General features: G+C 41.1%; 1 protein-coding gene across 1 annotated transcript in view; it reads right to left on the bottom strand.

Moving 5' to 3' along the window:
- Nucleotides 1-15,723, bottom strand: part of SAMSN1 (SAM domain, SH3 domain and nuclear localization signals 1) — an 88,748-nt gene extending 73,025 nt beyond the window's left edge. The window contains exons 1-3 of the mRNA XM_030579976.1: nucleotides 15,649-15,723; nucleotides 3,305-3,381; nucleotides 183-251 (exon numbers count right to left, since the gene is read on the bottom strand). Of these exons, the coding sequence (XP_030435836.1) occupies nucleotides 183-248 (66 nt within the window). The 5' untranslated portion in view covers nucleotides 249-251; nucleotides 3,305-3,381; nucleotides 15,649-15,723. The remainder of the gene's footprint in view (nucleotides 1-182; nucleotides 252-3,304; nucleotides 3,382-15,648) is intronic.
- Nucleotides 15,724-16,882: the final 1,159 nt, after the last annotated feature.

Here is a 16,882-nt window from a genome sequence, read left to right as displayed (position 1 = left end):
AGGAATTAGAAATTCTGTTTCCATAAAGGATATAATGACTGTCACTAATACTGTAGATCTGGAAAGAGGGCTTTCAAAATTTTGAGATCTGAAATCCAGTGAATGAAATCATTGTCAAACTATCCACACTTGCAGAACATTCTCATCTGAGGAAAAATACAAAAGTTCTCATCACAACTCACCATTTCACTGATACTGGGCTCAGTCAGACTGTGAACTCGAGGTGGGATCCACTGTTCATAAGTCATCACCTTGACCATAAGGAAAAAAACCCCAATAGTTAGTATATGAAAAAAACATGAATGTAACAGCAAGTGTTATAAAACAGCACTGTGAGAGCTATACAAGCTCTCTGAGTTGTGCTGCTCGTGTATAAAAACTGTATCTGACACTTCAGCATTTTGGATCTGTCAGAAGGCAGTTTGGCGTTCTGTTTATTTCATCAATTGTCTCAGAACTAAGATTATTTTCCCTTTCCGCTGATCGTAAATTGGGTTCGTCATTGCATATATGAGCAGATCAGGGGTCAGCCCACTGACCTAGTGACAGAGCTGTACATTGCCAGCTGGGATGCTCGGGTCTCGATTCTCCACCCTCCAGACTGTTAGAGGTTGGGAATGCTACAGAATACCAGATTATTCTCAACAATGACTCCTCCAGCTGATGTAAGAATGGCACTGATAGATTTCCAAAGACTGTCTAAGTAAGACCTCTTTAGCTGGAAGGCTAGTGGGTGAGAATGAAGAACCTTGAGGGTGTGAGTTTGAATAGGGTTAAAAATGCAGAAGGAGTGGAAGGATTCTCAGAGGTCTACGAAGTAAGAAAAGAACAGACAACATGCTTTTATCATGTGTCCATAAACCACTCCTCTGGTCATAATGTCCCCATGATAGGAACATCATGGAGAAAACACTGATGCAGTCCCTAGTGGGCATGCCTGACAGTGCTTGTAGCTTATCAGTGAAAGTAATGAACGTTAGCCCTCTTTCCTTCATGAATATGAATGACATTTTCAATGCTGAATGCAACCTAAGAATTTACATGAGAGATGAGGCATGAAGCATTTTTGAAAATGTATTAGCCCAAAGACTATTACTTCATATTTTATATTCTTCCCAATATGCTACAACAGGTTTGAGCCATCAAGTCAGTGCTGCCAGAGAAGAACAACCAAGAACAAGGATATGAAAATAAAAGGGGAGAGTAAAGCTTCCCTGAGATACTCTTTATCGTAAGCTATAATTATTGGAGGGCCATTCGTGCTGCTCAACCTCAAACTGTATTTCCCTTGCAAGCCCCTTTTTTTTCAGGGCTTTTCATGTAGTCCTGGAATAAAATCAGGCATCAAGCTGTAGGCTGAAGAGAGGGTTAAGTTTTAAAAGCATTCAGTGAAGTTTACTAGATTATTTTTAAAGTTGAGAGAGAGATAATAAAAGGTTTGCTTATTCTATTCACCATACCCACAATGTTGGGCTCTTCCAGTTCAGGTCCTGGATGGAAAGTGGAAGTGAAAAATGATGAGAACATTTCGAAGATTTTAAAAAAGCAACTGTATCAATTTTACCCTGAGCCTCACTCACTCTCACGGATGGCAGGGGTAATAACCATCCAGTAAAGTTGTTATTCTAAAATAAATCCATAAAAAGGCCAATATTTTCAAAATGAGGCACTAGGAAAAAAAATCACATCTTGCAGGTCTCAAACTGGCATCAAAACTTAGAGCTCAGTCTCTCCAGCTTTCCTTGAGAGATCAAAACAAAAATAGAGGCAGCCCAAATTAGAGGCTAGAATTTTTTGTGATGTTTCAAAGGCCTATAGGAGACTCCTAGGTTCAAAGCAAAAATAAACCTTGTCTCTTGTTCTGATGCCTGAGAAGGAGCCCCTAGGAATCCATCCAGGAAGCAACAAGAGACACCCCAGTTGCTGCTCCTCTGGGTAGGGGAACAGTACCATAGATCCTCCAAACTGATGGGAATGAGAGGAGAGGAAGAATTGTGGAGCACACCCCAAATCCTGTTGCACTGATGAGGAATGGCAGGGACCAGGGAAGCTTCCTAATACTTAGCAGCAAGAGATGGAGGAAGAGAACAGAAAGCCCAGAGAGAAACAATGGGGGGAAGGGTGCCAACCCCCCGCATACCTGCTTTTTGTGGGAGACACTGGAATAAGACCCACTCCCTCTGCCAACAATATTGCCACAGAAGGGGCTCTGAGGAGAAGCAGAAGGAGGCAGGACCAAAACAGTTTTCCAGTCACCAATCTCCCTCTTCTTTCCAGGGATACCTTGACTTCTACTCACTGTAATGTGTCATGCTCTACATGGAGCTGAGCAGAGCACAGCTATAGGATGGATCTGACCTGCTCTGTGTACCATCTCCGCTGCCCTCAGGATAGGAGATTGCAACTAGGATGCTCTTTCCTTTTAAGAGTAGCATTCCAGAACCAACGGGACTGTTTCTTGTAGGGTTTACTCCCAGTGGAGAAAGTGCACGTAGGAGCCTTCCATAGTGTTTATTGTTGGCATCCAGATACGCTACAGTATGGAAAAAAAAATCTACCAAAATCACAGGTTTTTAAGTTCCTGCATACTTTATGTGCTTTGGAATATTTTGGGCCAGATCCTCAAGCTTATGCAAGCTGGTGTAATTCCACTGAAGTCAAGGGAGCTAAGCCAATGTATATCTAATAAGGATCTGGCCCTTTAAGTGAAAACAGTGGAAGGAAAATTCTTGGTTGGAAGTGAAATAAAAGTGGGGAAAAAAAAGTTCTTGTGACTCCTGAGCCATCACTAGCTACACCTATTCCTTCTGTGCCACTTTGCTTCTCAGCTTGCACCAGCTGATGACAGGTTGTTAACTACTTTTATGTTATTATTATGCAGGCCCAAGGGTCAGACTTCCTTAATTGCTCATACTAGTGGGCTAATTAATGTAGTCTTATGAAGAGAAGTGTCAGGAGAGACAGTACATGTTTACAGAAATTCAGAAAGCATTAGGACACATATACCAATGTGGAGTGTGCCAGAATGTTCTAAGCACTTAGCACAGGTCTTGTCAGATAAAATTTCAGTGTACTAATTTAACAGATACCTAGTCACTTTGAAAAGCAAGTCTGCAAAGCATTAAAGCTCATATAGTTTGCATAATGAAAGTGATGTGTAACACAAATCATCATCTGATTCTTCCTTGAAACTCCACTTCCCAAATACAGATGCACATCAATTATAAAATCAAACAGATACAAGAAATACGCTATTTCTATGGATAGAGCATTAGATGCTTAATAGACAACATATTTCTTTTACCTGACATGTGGTTTCTTCTATCTTTTTTCCTTGCAGTAAGTGTATCCTATCAGCGATAGGAAAATCTTCATTGCGCTCTGGAAAAAGATTAGGCATTTACTTACATAATTATAAGAAAGTCCAAAGTGTTCCTTGTTTCCAGGCAATATAAGGTTTGAAACTCGCTAAATGTATTTAGCTATTTTTTGACCCTCCAAAGTTAATTTCACATCACTTAGACGCACACTTTATCTCATCTTAAAGATGAATTGAAGTAAGACTAAAGAGGAAACTGGCAAAATAGCTTACATAAATAAAATCCATTTATGTCTGTTGTTTCATGTGTACTTAACTCCTCAGTTTACTAATTCAGAATCCCTACCAACCAGCATCTTGTGCATTGCTATTTTGCAGCTTCAGAGTATGAAATATTTAGACTGAAATTATGGCCCTCAGCAAAAATGGTTTTTGCAATCCAGGATCTTTTTTTTTCGCTTTGGACTGTAAGAAGCGTTTTCAAAAGGCTGAACTTTCTACTTTGTTCTTTTCAAGGAGCCGTGACATTTACATGGGAAGGCTATTTGAGTTTAGTGATAGCCAACAGGTGAGCAGGTGATTGGTTTGAACCACTATGGCTTGAGTCTACTCTCACTGAAGTCAATGGAAAAGCTCCCACTGACTTTACTAGTGCATAGATGGTTGATTCCATTTTCATCGACAGTGGGACTAGGCTTTAAAAAAATTCTTTATCATGGGGAAGAAAGACCCCAAAGTTTGTAAATGCTGGAGAGAATGATTTTTTTTTTGTCTTTTCTTATGATAAACTCTGTTCATTGTGGGCCAGAATTTGGCACATTTATTCCTGCAGAGTAGCACCTTACAAGACAAGTGCTCTCATTGACTGCAATGGAAGAACTCAGAGTAAGGGCGTCAGAATCTGGCCATGTGTGCTTAGAATCTAATTGCATTTTCCTGTGAGCCAAATAAAAGCTAGATCCTGCAAACACTTAAGTTTGTGATTGAGCTGAATGGAGTCAATTCTATGTATTAAGTTACTCATATGTGCAAGTGAGGACAAGATGAGAGCCTAAGAAAATAATGTGAACACTCACATGAGTAGAGATTTTTTTTATAGTGAGAAGTCCTTAGGGACTGCACTTCTGACAATCAAGCCACTTACTCAAGCATATTACTGTGGATTTTGTGAGCCTTGCTTTAGGGATACATTTTTTATATCACGGCCCTTGATATTTTGTTTTACGCTTAAGAAGAGTCAAGTATTTTTCCCCATGTATCATTGCCTATGTAACTGATTTCCCCCCAAAACAAAAGGTTTAACAGAATGGGTTATGTTTTGTCATACTTATTTTAACTCACCTACATATAAAAAGCATCTAGCTCAAGATCTAGGTTCTTTTGATAAACAATAAAAAGTTTCATGCAAACCAATTACACATCCAGCAGTATGTCCATGCACATAAAGCCGAGATTAATCAACCCAAAGATCAGAATTTAAAAATAACCAGTACTTCTTGGAAATACCCACCTCCATGTCCTCTAAGACCTTGGGGAAATAGACAGGTATGACATTAACTATTTCACACAGAGAAATCCTGTCAGCAGCCCCTCCCTGGACATCAAGATGGCTCTCGTTAAACATCTGTGTTGGTTGCATATAGTGGATAACTTCTTGCTAGAGCTCTGCAAAAGTGGCTGCTTTGTTAGCAATGAGTGATGCAACAGGCAGGCACAGCTGTAGTGCTTCAGAGTTCGGTGTTTGTCCAGTAGAAGTTTGACCACCAGCTTGCATTCCTGAGCTCAAGGTGTCACATCAAACTAGAGCCTTCCTGAAACCTGACCCACTTTCTTCAAACAAACCCACTCTGACTGCACTAGCAATTTTTTTTTCTCCTTAAAGATTTAGTGTAGAATTTTTCAGCATTCCCTTTTAGGCCATGACATTTTAAAAGTTCACTTTTAGATTAAGCTTCAGGGCAATGGTTACTCTCTCTGTATGGCTATATATGGTCACACATATATAGTCAATAGCATAACTAGCTTTTCTTCCAAGAATTTGTTCATCACTGGAAAGAGAGATCCCAAGACTCATACAAGCTGGGAGTGTTTTTCTGTAATCTTTTATAATAAACTCTATCTAAATGTTTTCAGGATCAGGGACTTAAATGGCTCATACGATGTTGCAATGTCTGCTGTGAACTCTTTTACCCATATAACTCCAGAAGTTAAAGAAATTGCCAATTCAAGTGCCAATACTTTTGCCAGCTCCAATTAAAGTGTAGTTCTACTCTGCATCCAAAGAAGTGGGTATTCACCTACGAAAGCTCATGTTCCAAAATGTCTGTTAGTCTATAAGGTGCCACAAGACTCTTTGCTGCTTCTACTCTGAAGTGACTTGATAAAAATGGCATTCTAGGGTTCCATACTTCTGTCCCAATCATTTCCACATCAGATTTTCCTTCATTTAGAATATTTTTTTTCCTAATTGGTAGCCCTGCAAATTGTGGCTAAGATCTGAAAATCAGGCTGGGTTCTCTGTAGCTCAGGTACCACTCCCATTAATAAAGATTCCTCAGGCCAAGTCACTTTGATGTGGCTGCACAGACATAAAGATAACAGGTGGCTCTGCAACTGGAACTAAGTAAATCAATGTGTGGCTACACAAACCAGAAAAAAAAATCCAGCTGCACTTCAAAAGATGTGTGTGTTCTGTGGAGGCCACAATGATAAATAAGGGAAAAATCTTACTTTGTTATTACTACTATCATTATTATGAGTAAGCAGAAAGGTTAAATACACAGAGGAAGGAGATCTGCCAAGTGAGAAACTGCTATTTTACATAGTTTCTTTGGGAAGTTGAATCACACATTAAACAAAGAACTATTGGGTGTGTACAGTGAATTCAATTTAGCCAAAAAAAATTTAACATCACTTCACATCATCAACAACAAAAAGAGCCATCAGTAGTAACGAGTGTTAGATAGTCCCCAGACAGTACCCCGTTTCACTGTTGTAAAATCTGTAATCAAAGCATCACCAGATCTGACCTGTACACACAGATGGACCTGTTCAGTCCACTGAACACACCAAATGCACACTTGTTTGGGCAAGTAACATACATACGCCTCACAGCAATTTGTGTAAATGCTAGCCACAATGTACCTACTGCTCTGGTTTGTTAGTATGTTAGACTCAGGACAAAGGAGGATCAGGACCATTAGCTCTGAGAGGTGGGACTTTTTCCATTTTCTCAGTGTTTTTTCTCTGATGCTAGCAATGACATTTTGAATGGCAACATTATTAACTGTTACAATGATGATCGTTTTAGGAGAAGCAGCCAGTGAGCCTGGCATTGTGAACAGCCTGAGTAGAGAATAATCCTGCTATCTGACCTCTAATATTCATGTACTTGTTGCATCAATAGTCTATATAATTCATTTTTATGGAGACTAAACAAACAGCCACATTCAGGGCCTGATCCAGAGTACGCTGAAGTCATGTTCTTGAACATGGATCACAAAACGGGTGGAGGACTCTGCTGTGCATTATGTATGACTTGTTACATCTAGCACAAGTTCCTACTATGCAGTAGACTTGCAGACTTTGAACAATCATCTCTTAGTAAGAAAGTTTGATCAATAGTGATGCACTGTAAATCTTCTTGTAATGATTTTCACCACCAGGTGAAGGGGACTTCCCTTGCAATAATTGTACTGCAGAGACAGAAAGGGAGATTTTTGTTTGTTTGCCAGCCTTACTTCCTGATCCCTCTGGGCCGCAGCCCTTCCATTGTAATACCTATCAACTTCAAAAATGGGCACTGTTCCTTTTGCATGCTTTGGGAATTTAACAAGGGCTTAAAAAAAATCTATAGTACATCAGACAGTGGAGAAGATCAGAAAAACTCTACCTTTCAATGTAACACTGCATTTCTAATCGCCTTATTTTTCCCAGATGGCCAACACCTTCTGAAATATTACAAAAATATTGAAACTCTTTTGGTTTGTTTAAAAACCAGCTCTGGCCGAAGCAAAATGATTTAATTATTTCCTCCACAAATATTTTTCTTATTGTTTTCCCTACTGTATCAGCCACTGTTCTCTTCCCATACCACAGATCAGTAGCTTAGCTAGGCTATCCATCAATAGGCCCATTCTCCCTTCCATTACAAAAGCAAAGTTCGCTTAAGTCGCATCTCTTGCCAAGAGCCTCCTTTAAAGACTCTCATTTAGGATTCTTATAAAGCCTGTCTGCCCATTTTGTAGAAAGGAGAAACAAACACTGCATAAGCATTGAGCAACAATATCATAAGAACATAAGAATGGCCATACTGGATCAGACCAGTTGTCCATCTTTCTCAGTATCCTGTCTTCCAACAGCAGCCAAAGCCAGATACTTCAGAGGGAATGAACGGAACAAGACAATTATTGAGTGATCCATTTCCTGTTCTCCAGCGGCAGCATCTGGCAGTCAAAGGCTTAGAGACAGAGGATGGGGTTCCAGTAGCTCCCATTGGCCCAGAGCAGTGATCCGCGGCCAGTGGGAGCTGTGATTGGCCGGACCTGCGGACGGGGCAGGTAAACACGCCGGCCTGGCCCACCAGTAGCTTTCCCTACACAAGCAGCGACCTCTGTTTCAGAAACCCTGATCTAATCCTTTTTTGAATGCAGTTATATTTCTGGCATTGTGTGACAAAGTACTTCCTTTTGTTTGTTTTAAACATGCTGCCTATTAATTTCCTTGGTTGACCTCTGGTTCTTGTATTATGTGTACGGGTAAATAATACTTCCTTATTCACTTTATCCACACCAATCATGATTATATAGACCTCTATTATATCACCCACCCCCTTAGTCATCTCTTTTCCAAGCTGAACAGTCCCAGTCTTTTCTCTCTCATGTGGAAGCTGTTCCATATCCCTTAATCATTTTTGTTACCTTTCTCTATACATTTTTCTATTTCTAATATATCTTTTTTGAGTTGAGGTGACCAGAACTGCATGCCATATTCCAGGGATACCAGGGATTTATATAGTGGCATTATATTTACCATCTATCCCTTCCCTAATGGTTCCTAACATTGTTAGCTTTTTGACTACTGCTGAGCCATGAGCAGATGATTTTAGAGAACTATCCAATGACTCCAAGATCTCTTTCTTGAGTGGTAACAACTAATTTAGAACCCACGTTTTTGTATATGTAGTTGAGATCATGTTTTCTTACGTGCATTACTTTGCATTTATGACACTGACTTGCATCGGCCATTTTGTTGCCTAGTCATCCAGTTTTGAGAGATCCCTTGGTAGTCCTTCACAGTCATCTTTGAACTTAACTATCTTAAGGAATTTTGTATCATTTGCAAACTTTGCCACCTCACTGTTTACCCCCTTTTTGCAGATAATTTATGAATATGTTGAACAGCACTGGTCCCAGTACAAATCCCTGGGGGACCCTGCTATTTCTCTCCAATGTGAAAACTGGCCATTTGTCCCTGTCTTTTGTTTCTTATCTTCTAACCAGTTATTGATCTATGAGATGACCTTCCCCCTTATCCCAAGACTGCTTATTTTGCTTAAGAGTCTTTGGTGAGGGACTTTGTCAAAGGCTTTCTGCAAGTTCAAGTACTCTATATCCACTGGATCACACTTGTCCACATGTTTGGTGACATCCTCGAGAATTCTAATAGATTGGTGAGGCATGATTTCCCTTTACAAAAGCCATGTTGACTCTTTCCCAACAAATTGTGTTCATCTATGAGTGTGATATTTCTGTTCTTTACTACAGCTTCAACCAATTTGCATGGTACTGAAGTTAGGCTTACTGGCCTGTAATTGCTAGGTTAACTTCTGGAACCTTTTTCTAAAATTGGCGTTACATTAGCTATCCTTCAGTCATCTAATAACGAGGCTGATTTAAGGGATATTTACATACCATAGTTAGTAGTTCTGCAATTTCATATTTGAGTTCCTTCAGAACTCTGGGGTAAATATCTGGTTTTGGTGACTTGTTACTGTTTAATTTATCAATTTGTTCCAAAACCACCTCTACTAACATCTCAATCTGGAACAGATCCTCAGATTGGTCACCTAAAAAGAATGGATCAGGTGTGGGAATCTCCCATCCTCTGCAGTGAAGACTGATACAAATAATTCATTTAGCTCCTCCGCAGTGGCCTTGTCTTCCTTGGGTGCTCCTGTAGCACTTCAATCATCCAGTGGCTTCACTGATGATTTGGCAGGTTTCCCATTTCTGATGCATTTAAAAAAATTGTTGCTGTTAGTTTGTGTGTCTTTCGCTAGCTGTTCTTCAGTCTTTTTTGGCCTGCCAAATTAAACTTTTGCACTTGACTTGCCAGAGTTTATACTCCTTTCTATTTTTCCCAGTAGGATTTGGTTTACAATTTTTAAAGGAAGTCTTTTTGCTTCTAATTGCCTCTTTTACTCTGTTTTTAACCATGGTGGCATTTTTTTCCCTCTTACTATTTTTTTTTAAATTTTGGGTTTACATTTAAGTTGAGTCTCTGTTATGGTGCTTTAAAAAACTTTCCATGCAGATTGCAAGTATTTCACCCATAAAGTGGTCAGGAAGTGTGAGAACATAGAGACTGGTCCAAAGTCCACTGAAGCCAACACAAAGACTCCCTCTGATTTCTCTAGATCAGGCCCATACAGCTCTATTTTCCAAGTACTTAAGAGTTTAGCTTAAATCAGTGAAACCAAGGAAATTCAGAGCTAAAGCTGGCACGCTGTCCTCACCTTACCCTGTTGTGTCTAGGTAAGAGGATTTCAGAACAGTAGATGATCTTCATACCATATGTGCAGCCATCCCTTGGACAACAGCCTCTGACAAAGGTAGAGACAATGTCAGTCTCTCCTCTTCTAAATGTCTTTGCTTTGCTTGGTTTACTCTGAGTGCAGAACTCACCTCTTTAGAAATAATCCTTACCTTTATTACTAATAGCTTTAGGCTCTGATCCCCCAAACAATTATGCACACACTTAAAGAGGCCTTTGTTATGCAGTCCAACCAATCTCTCCAACAAGCTGACAAATGATGGAGAAAGACTGCTCATAACTAGATCTGGACAAACAAATGATTTTTTGGTTCAGTGGCCAAACAAGAAACAAAAAGTTTCAAGTGAAACAAAATATTTTTTTTTGGAGTTTTTTGTTGTTGTTTTTTTTACCAGCCGCACCATCCTTCTTCCCCCCCCTTTTTGTTAAATCTAGATTAATTTAAAAACAAACAGTTGAAAAGTTTAAACTTTAAAAATGTTGAAATAAAATGTTTTGACTTTTTCAGACTATCCCCCCCCCCTTTTTAATTTTGCCAAAATTGTTCATGGAATTGGAGAACATTTTAGGCTGATCCAAAACTACATTCTTCTGCAGCTAATCTATGTACTGACATTTTTTTCCCCAGCTCTACTCATAACCATGGTTTCTACCTAGCAGCAAGACATCTATTTTCAAAGGGAGCACAATGGCACAGCCTCATAGCACAGAACACAAGGTTTTGACAATTCTTTCCCAACTTTTTTAGGTTTGTTCCCCAACCAAGAATCTACACTCACTCAGTCATTTTTTCTGAAATGAAGAAAGACAAGAAATAAGCTAAATACATGAAACAGTCACACTTTCTAGTAAGGTTTCATTTATATAGGGCTTTTAAAGAGTTAATAAATCATCAGCTGTCATAATTTACAGACATGAACAGTGTGTGTTACAGACTGCCAAAAGCACATCAGTAGAAGGTATCATAGATATTATAAACCATGGTAATCAGCAATCTTTTGGAGTATGACAGCTGACTAACCATTTAGTAAAACTTCTATTAACCATATATTAAGAAACTATTTATAAATGGAACCATAATACAAAGCCTGAGCCATGAAGGAACAGATGTGTACCTGAGCATTCCTCTGTTCTGATGCTGGTAATATGATTCATATTATTAACTGTAAATGTCTTGCTCCATGTACTATTTTTGGTTTACTTTTTCTTTAATTAAAAAAAAATAAAGACTTTAAAAAAAATCAATTAAAAATCCCAGCACAATTTTCTCTCTTAGAGAACTCCATCAGGTTTCATTGCTTCCTACACAGTGGCTTGTATCATATACTCCCTGATTCCTTCCTAAGCTTCTTTGGGAGAGCCCTATAGCTTTTCCACTACTGATTTTACTACTTACCATGCAAAATTCCATCAAAAGCATGGGGATTTTGCTCAGACTAAATGTAGGTTTTTGTTTGGTTTTAAATTGGGCTTTATAGCCCTGGTCCTAAAAACACATGCTTATCTTTACACATGTGAGTAATCTCTCTAAAGTCAATGGGCTACTCACATGCTTAAAGTTAAGCAGGTGTCTAAGTGTTTGTAGGATCTGGGCCTTAAATTGAAATACAGGTATTTCATACTGGAAAATGAAAGTACCCTTTAGATGAACAAGTAGAAAAGCCTCCAGAACTTATCCTAAATAGCTTGGTTGCTTTATGCTATAATATTTAATCATGTTTGTAAAGGGCTGTTTTCATTCCCAGTGAATCATTTCACAGTATATTTTCCAACCTATATTAAACCTCCAGCAGGGATTTAAAAAAACACATATGTTTACCTATTAAATTTGAAATTGGATTTTTTTTCCACCTCCTTTCCCTGTGTCTACTTCATTTGATAAGGAGATAGGGATTGTGGGTGCTTCTCTAATGGCATACAAGGCAGAAGTCCTTAGAGCAGAACCAGCTGGCAGACAGACGGAATTAGAGCTTTTTTAAGTGGCAAGTTATTCTACACTAACTCCTCCACCAAGGAGCTAGATAAGTGAGAATCAAGAAGCTAGCAGGGCATATCAGGTATGGCTGAGTGGATATTCTGTGGAACAAAAGTACAGAGAGCAGAGTAGAGCTGCAGAAGTCTGCTTGCTAAGTAATGTACAATGACCACTTTAAGTCCCACTGTATCTCTAGCCACCTTTGTCACCCTTCTCTGGATTCTTGCAGTTAGGAAATATGACAAGATCATTGTCCTGCAATCCCTTCCTCAAGCAATAATCCAGCCAAAGTTAATGGGAATTTTTCCTGAACGAGGACTCTGTAGCTGCATGCGTTTGTAATATTCTAACAGTGCTCAGAACTGCCTGCAAAAATGCAGAAATGGGTAAAACAGGTTTTCATTTAAAATCCTAAACCTTGTTATTCTACCTCAATCAGTTAATCTGTAGACCTCATCCTTTTGCAAAGAGGATGGAAGGGGAAGGAGTGGTAATTTACCATCTCTAAATCCCATACTGACCAAACAGGTTTTGTGAGAGGGAACTATGCAGGGGTTGGGAAAGGGGAAATAAAATTCAACCTCCAGGCCATGAGCAGAGCAAGGAGCAGCCACACAGATGTTCCTTAGCTACTGGCTCGAATCCATGAATAGGCGCTAGAGTAGGGGCTGCTAGCCTTGTGCATCGCTCTGTGTGTGAGGGTATGTCTACATCTACAATTTTGCAGCGCTGGTTGTTACAGCTGTATTAGTACAGCTGTATAGGGCCAGCGCTGCAGAGTGGCCACACTTACAGCAACCAGAGCTGCAAGTGGTGTTAGATGTGGCCACACTGCAGCGCTGTTGGGCGGCTTCAAGGGGGGCTCGGGGAACGCGAGAGCAAACTGCAGGGAAGGAGACCTGCTTCCCCGCAGTTTGCTCTCGCGTTCCCCGAACCCCCCTGCAAACCGCAGGGAAGGAGACCTGCTTGCACGGGGGTTCGGGGAATGCGAGAGCAAACCGGGGAAGGAGACCTGCTTGCATGGGGGTTCGGGGAATGCGAGAGCAAACTGGGGAAGGAGACCTGCTTGCACGGGGGTTCGGGGAACGCGAGAGCAAACCGGGGAAGGAGACCTGCTTCCCCGCGGTTTGCTCTCGCGTTCCCCGAACCCCTCTGCAAACCGCAGGGAAGGAGACCTGCTTGCTCGGGGGTTCGGGGAACGCGAGAGCAAACCGGGGAAGGAGACCTGCTTGATTACCAGAGAGGCTTCCTCAGGTATGCTGCGATACCTGCTTATTCCACAGAGGTCAAGAAAAGCGCTGGTAAGTGTCTACATTTGATTACCAGCGCTGGATCACCAGCGCTGGATCCTCTACACCCGAGACAAAACGGGAGTACGGCCAGCGCTGCAAACAGGGAGTTTCAGCGCTGGTGATGCCCTGCAGATGTGTACACCTCCTAAGTTGCACCGCTGTAACCCCCTCACCAGCGCTGCAACTTTGCGATGTAGACAAGCCCTGAGTTTCGCTGACACTGGGTCTACCAGTAACGATTTTCCAGGCTTATACAGAGCCCAGTTCTGCTGGGTATAGAGAATGTGAAGTCCCACTGCATGCACACCTCACAACTGTCTATCCCCATGCCACAAAACTGTGGCCCATAGACTTTATAGGTTGAAGTATCCCATTGACTTCACTGGCGCTACTCACATAAATAAAGTTACTCATTGTGACCCAGGGAGCCCCCAGCGCTAACTGAAAGAAGGCAAACCATACCATATCTCACATTAGTCCTGACATACTCATTGCCCCAACTCACCGTTATCATAATCTACAAGCTGTCATGCAAGGTACCATTCACAAACTGTGACACACTGGCTATTCATATTATTGTGTGATGTATAAAGAACTATACACATGCACGGGAAATATGTTCTTAAAAGGCGTTTTGCAAGCTGTGCATAAGCCCAGGCTGTCTTAGACAAAGGAATGTTGTTTTGCCTGTTTCCCTGTATCTTCAGTGTACATTGAGCCAGGTGATATCACAGAAGACCATGAAAAGTACATCTGCTTACAAGGTAAACAAAACCATCAAGCTAAACAGGAGGGATGGGAAGACGGCTTAACAATCAGAACAGCGGATGTAGCCTGTACCCCGAGGAAGCCTTCCTGGCTCTTGAAACAGAGACAATAGACTTTGGGAAATTTAAGTGGAAGCAGAAAGCCATTTTGGCTTCCCACATCTGGGGGACACAAGAGTCCAGAGCTCTTGTAATCTGAGAAAGGTGGATCCTTCAGCCAAGGGGGGGTTGAAGTCTCTGCACACTGACTATGGGGAAGAAATCTATTTAGACAAAGATTGTAACCTGCTGAAATTAAGTTTTAGGCACGAGAAAGTGTGTTGTGTTTTGTTTTACTTGTAACCATATCTCTGTCTTCTATTCTTACTTATAATAACTTAATCCCAGGGCCGCCCAGAGAATTCCGGGGGTCTGGGGTCTTCAGCGGCGGGGGACCCCCGCTTCGGTGGTAATTCGGCGGCAGAGGGTCCTTCCACGCCGGGACGCGCCACCGAAGTGCCCCGAAGACCCGCGGTGGGGGCCCCCCCACAGCCGAATTACCGCCAAAGCGGGACCCACTACTGAAGTGCAGCCGAGTCTTCGGAGCACTTCGGGAGAGGGTCCCAGAAAGGAAGGGCCCGCCCCCCGCTGCTGAATTACCGCCAAAGACAAGGCTGCACTTTGGCGGCAGGTCCCACTTCGGCGGTAATAAGACCAGGAGCAGAAGAAGCTCCAGGGGCTCTGGCTTCGTGAGAGTTTTCCAGGGCCCCCAGAGCGAGGGAAGGACCCCACTCCAGGGGCCCCGAAAAACTCTCGTGCGGGCCTCTGTGGGGCTAAGGGCCTGGGGCAAATTGACCCACTTGCCGCCCCCTGGGTGGCCCTGCTTAATCCTCTGTTCTTTGTTAAAAAACCTGTTTTATTATAAAACTACCTCCATGCTGTAGGAGATGTGGGTCTTCAGTTAACCTATCAGGCTGGCGTATGTTCTGTCTCTTTGTAGGCTGTGAGCTTTACCTCTGTGAGGTCCAGCGAGAAGGACTGGATGCCGCGGAAAGACTTCTCTAGAAACTTGAGAATTGGGGTTCACTGATTGTTATTTGCAACACAAGCTATGGACTGGCAGACTCCTGAAGATTTTGCTAGCCAGGCAGATAAGCTGGAGTTTCAGGAAGGAGAAACATAGTTTAGCAGTAGCAAAGCTCTCTCTTGCTGTGGCAGTGAGTAACGCAACCAGATGGCCTGAGCAAGATGTTACACTCACATACTCAGCTGTTTGCATAACTGGGCCCTATTCACTGCATTCGGGGGGAGGTGGGGAGGGGGCATGCTGTGACCCTTAGACTACAGGGTGAATATCACCTAGAGTGTGTACTTTGTTTTATTTAAGCTACATTTTCCCCCCCTCACAGAGGAGGTAAATTCCAAGACAGCTTGACAAATTATTTAGACAGATTATTGGTGACAAATGAGAAAATTTTCTAGGTGCCCTTTAAAATACTTTGTGGAAAATGCAAAATCAGCTGAAATACGTTTAGCAATTACCTTCAAGCTGACAGTGCCTTTTGATGTACGAATCATTCTCAGGCTTCTTGGAATTCTGCCAAAGTGCGCCATTCACATTTTTCCTGTCTAAAGTAAAAGCATGGAAAACATTCACTTGCATTCATACCATATCTGTGAAATAACAGGAAAGTCTATACAATAATATCAGAATGCAAATTAAAGAAGCCCAACAGTATACTGTAGCATCTGCTCAGAACATGGACACGAATAAATGGCTTTGCCAAAGTAGGTATCTGATGGATGGATTTTAGTGTGGCAGAGTACAATTGCATCTTCTATTGACATTGCCTGCAGCCTCATCTAACACTGTTTAAACATTATTTAAATTAGTTTTAATACTATAACCTCCGATCTCAAGGCTTTGACATTAGCATTCTGTGGCTTTCCAGATATATTTTTTCTGGTCTAGGATCTATATAAATATCATTTAGATTTATAATGTAATGAACTAGTTAGTGTGTATGAGCACCATTATTCCCTTCTGGATGGCATCAGGAACTGCCCAAATGTGTGTCTTGGGCACTATACGCCTAACACAGATGCCACTTTAGCTCAAATGGGAAGGACCAATGCTTTTGAAACAAGATCACACTTCTCTCCCCATGGTAAGCTTCCAAGTGGCCATGGTGTGTAGAATATTGATAGGCATGATGCTCCTAGATGGCCACAGTACAATTGTTACAATATACTGGGCCTCACTCTGCTATTTTCATAGAACTTTCATTATGAAGGTATTAATTGGTTCCATAAAAATGAAAGGAATTTGTTATAAATTTGGAGCTGAATCCTGTAGTCCAAACAATGTTGCCTTTTAGGAAAGCTTTCCTTACGTGAGGCTGCAGAACCAAGTCCACTATGAGCATATATGTCCTAAAAAGGACATTAAGTATGGGAGTCTGTAGAATTTTTTGAAATGGGGATTATTTATGACACTGTTAAGCAATTGTGCATCCCTATTTCAGTCAGGATATAAAAAAAATCCTGAATACATAACTACAAATTTTCAAAGACTTCCCACTGAAAATCAGCAATTGTAACCTTCACAAAATGAATACCTTTAGAAAATAATCACATTATTGTTTAAAAAGTTTAGCTGACAAAATAGACAGCTGATCAGATAGATAATGTCATTTAAGAACAATAAGTAACAACTCCGGAAATTTTGCAAAAAATAAATTCCTTCAGTAGCAACTTTAATCATGACCCACAGCAG

This window comes from Gopherus evgoodei, chromosome 1, assembly GCF_007399415.2.
Source record: "Gopherus evgoodei ecotype Sinaloan lineage chromosome 1, rGopEvg1_v1.p, whole genome shotgun sequence".
NCBI classification, from domain to species: Eukaryota; Metazoa; Chordata; order Testudines; family Testudinidae; genus Gopherus; species Gopherus evgoodei.
The sequence above is the reverse complement of the archived record's forward strand: the minus strand, read 5'-3'. Positions and strand labels throughout refer to the sequence as shown.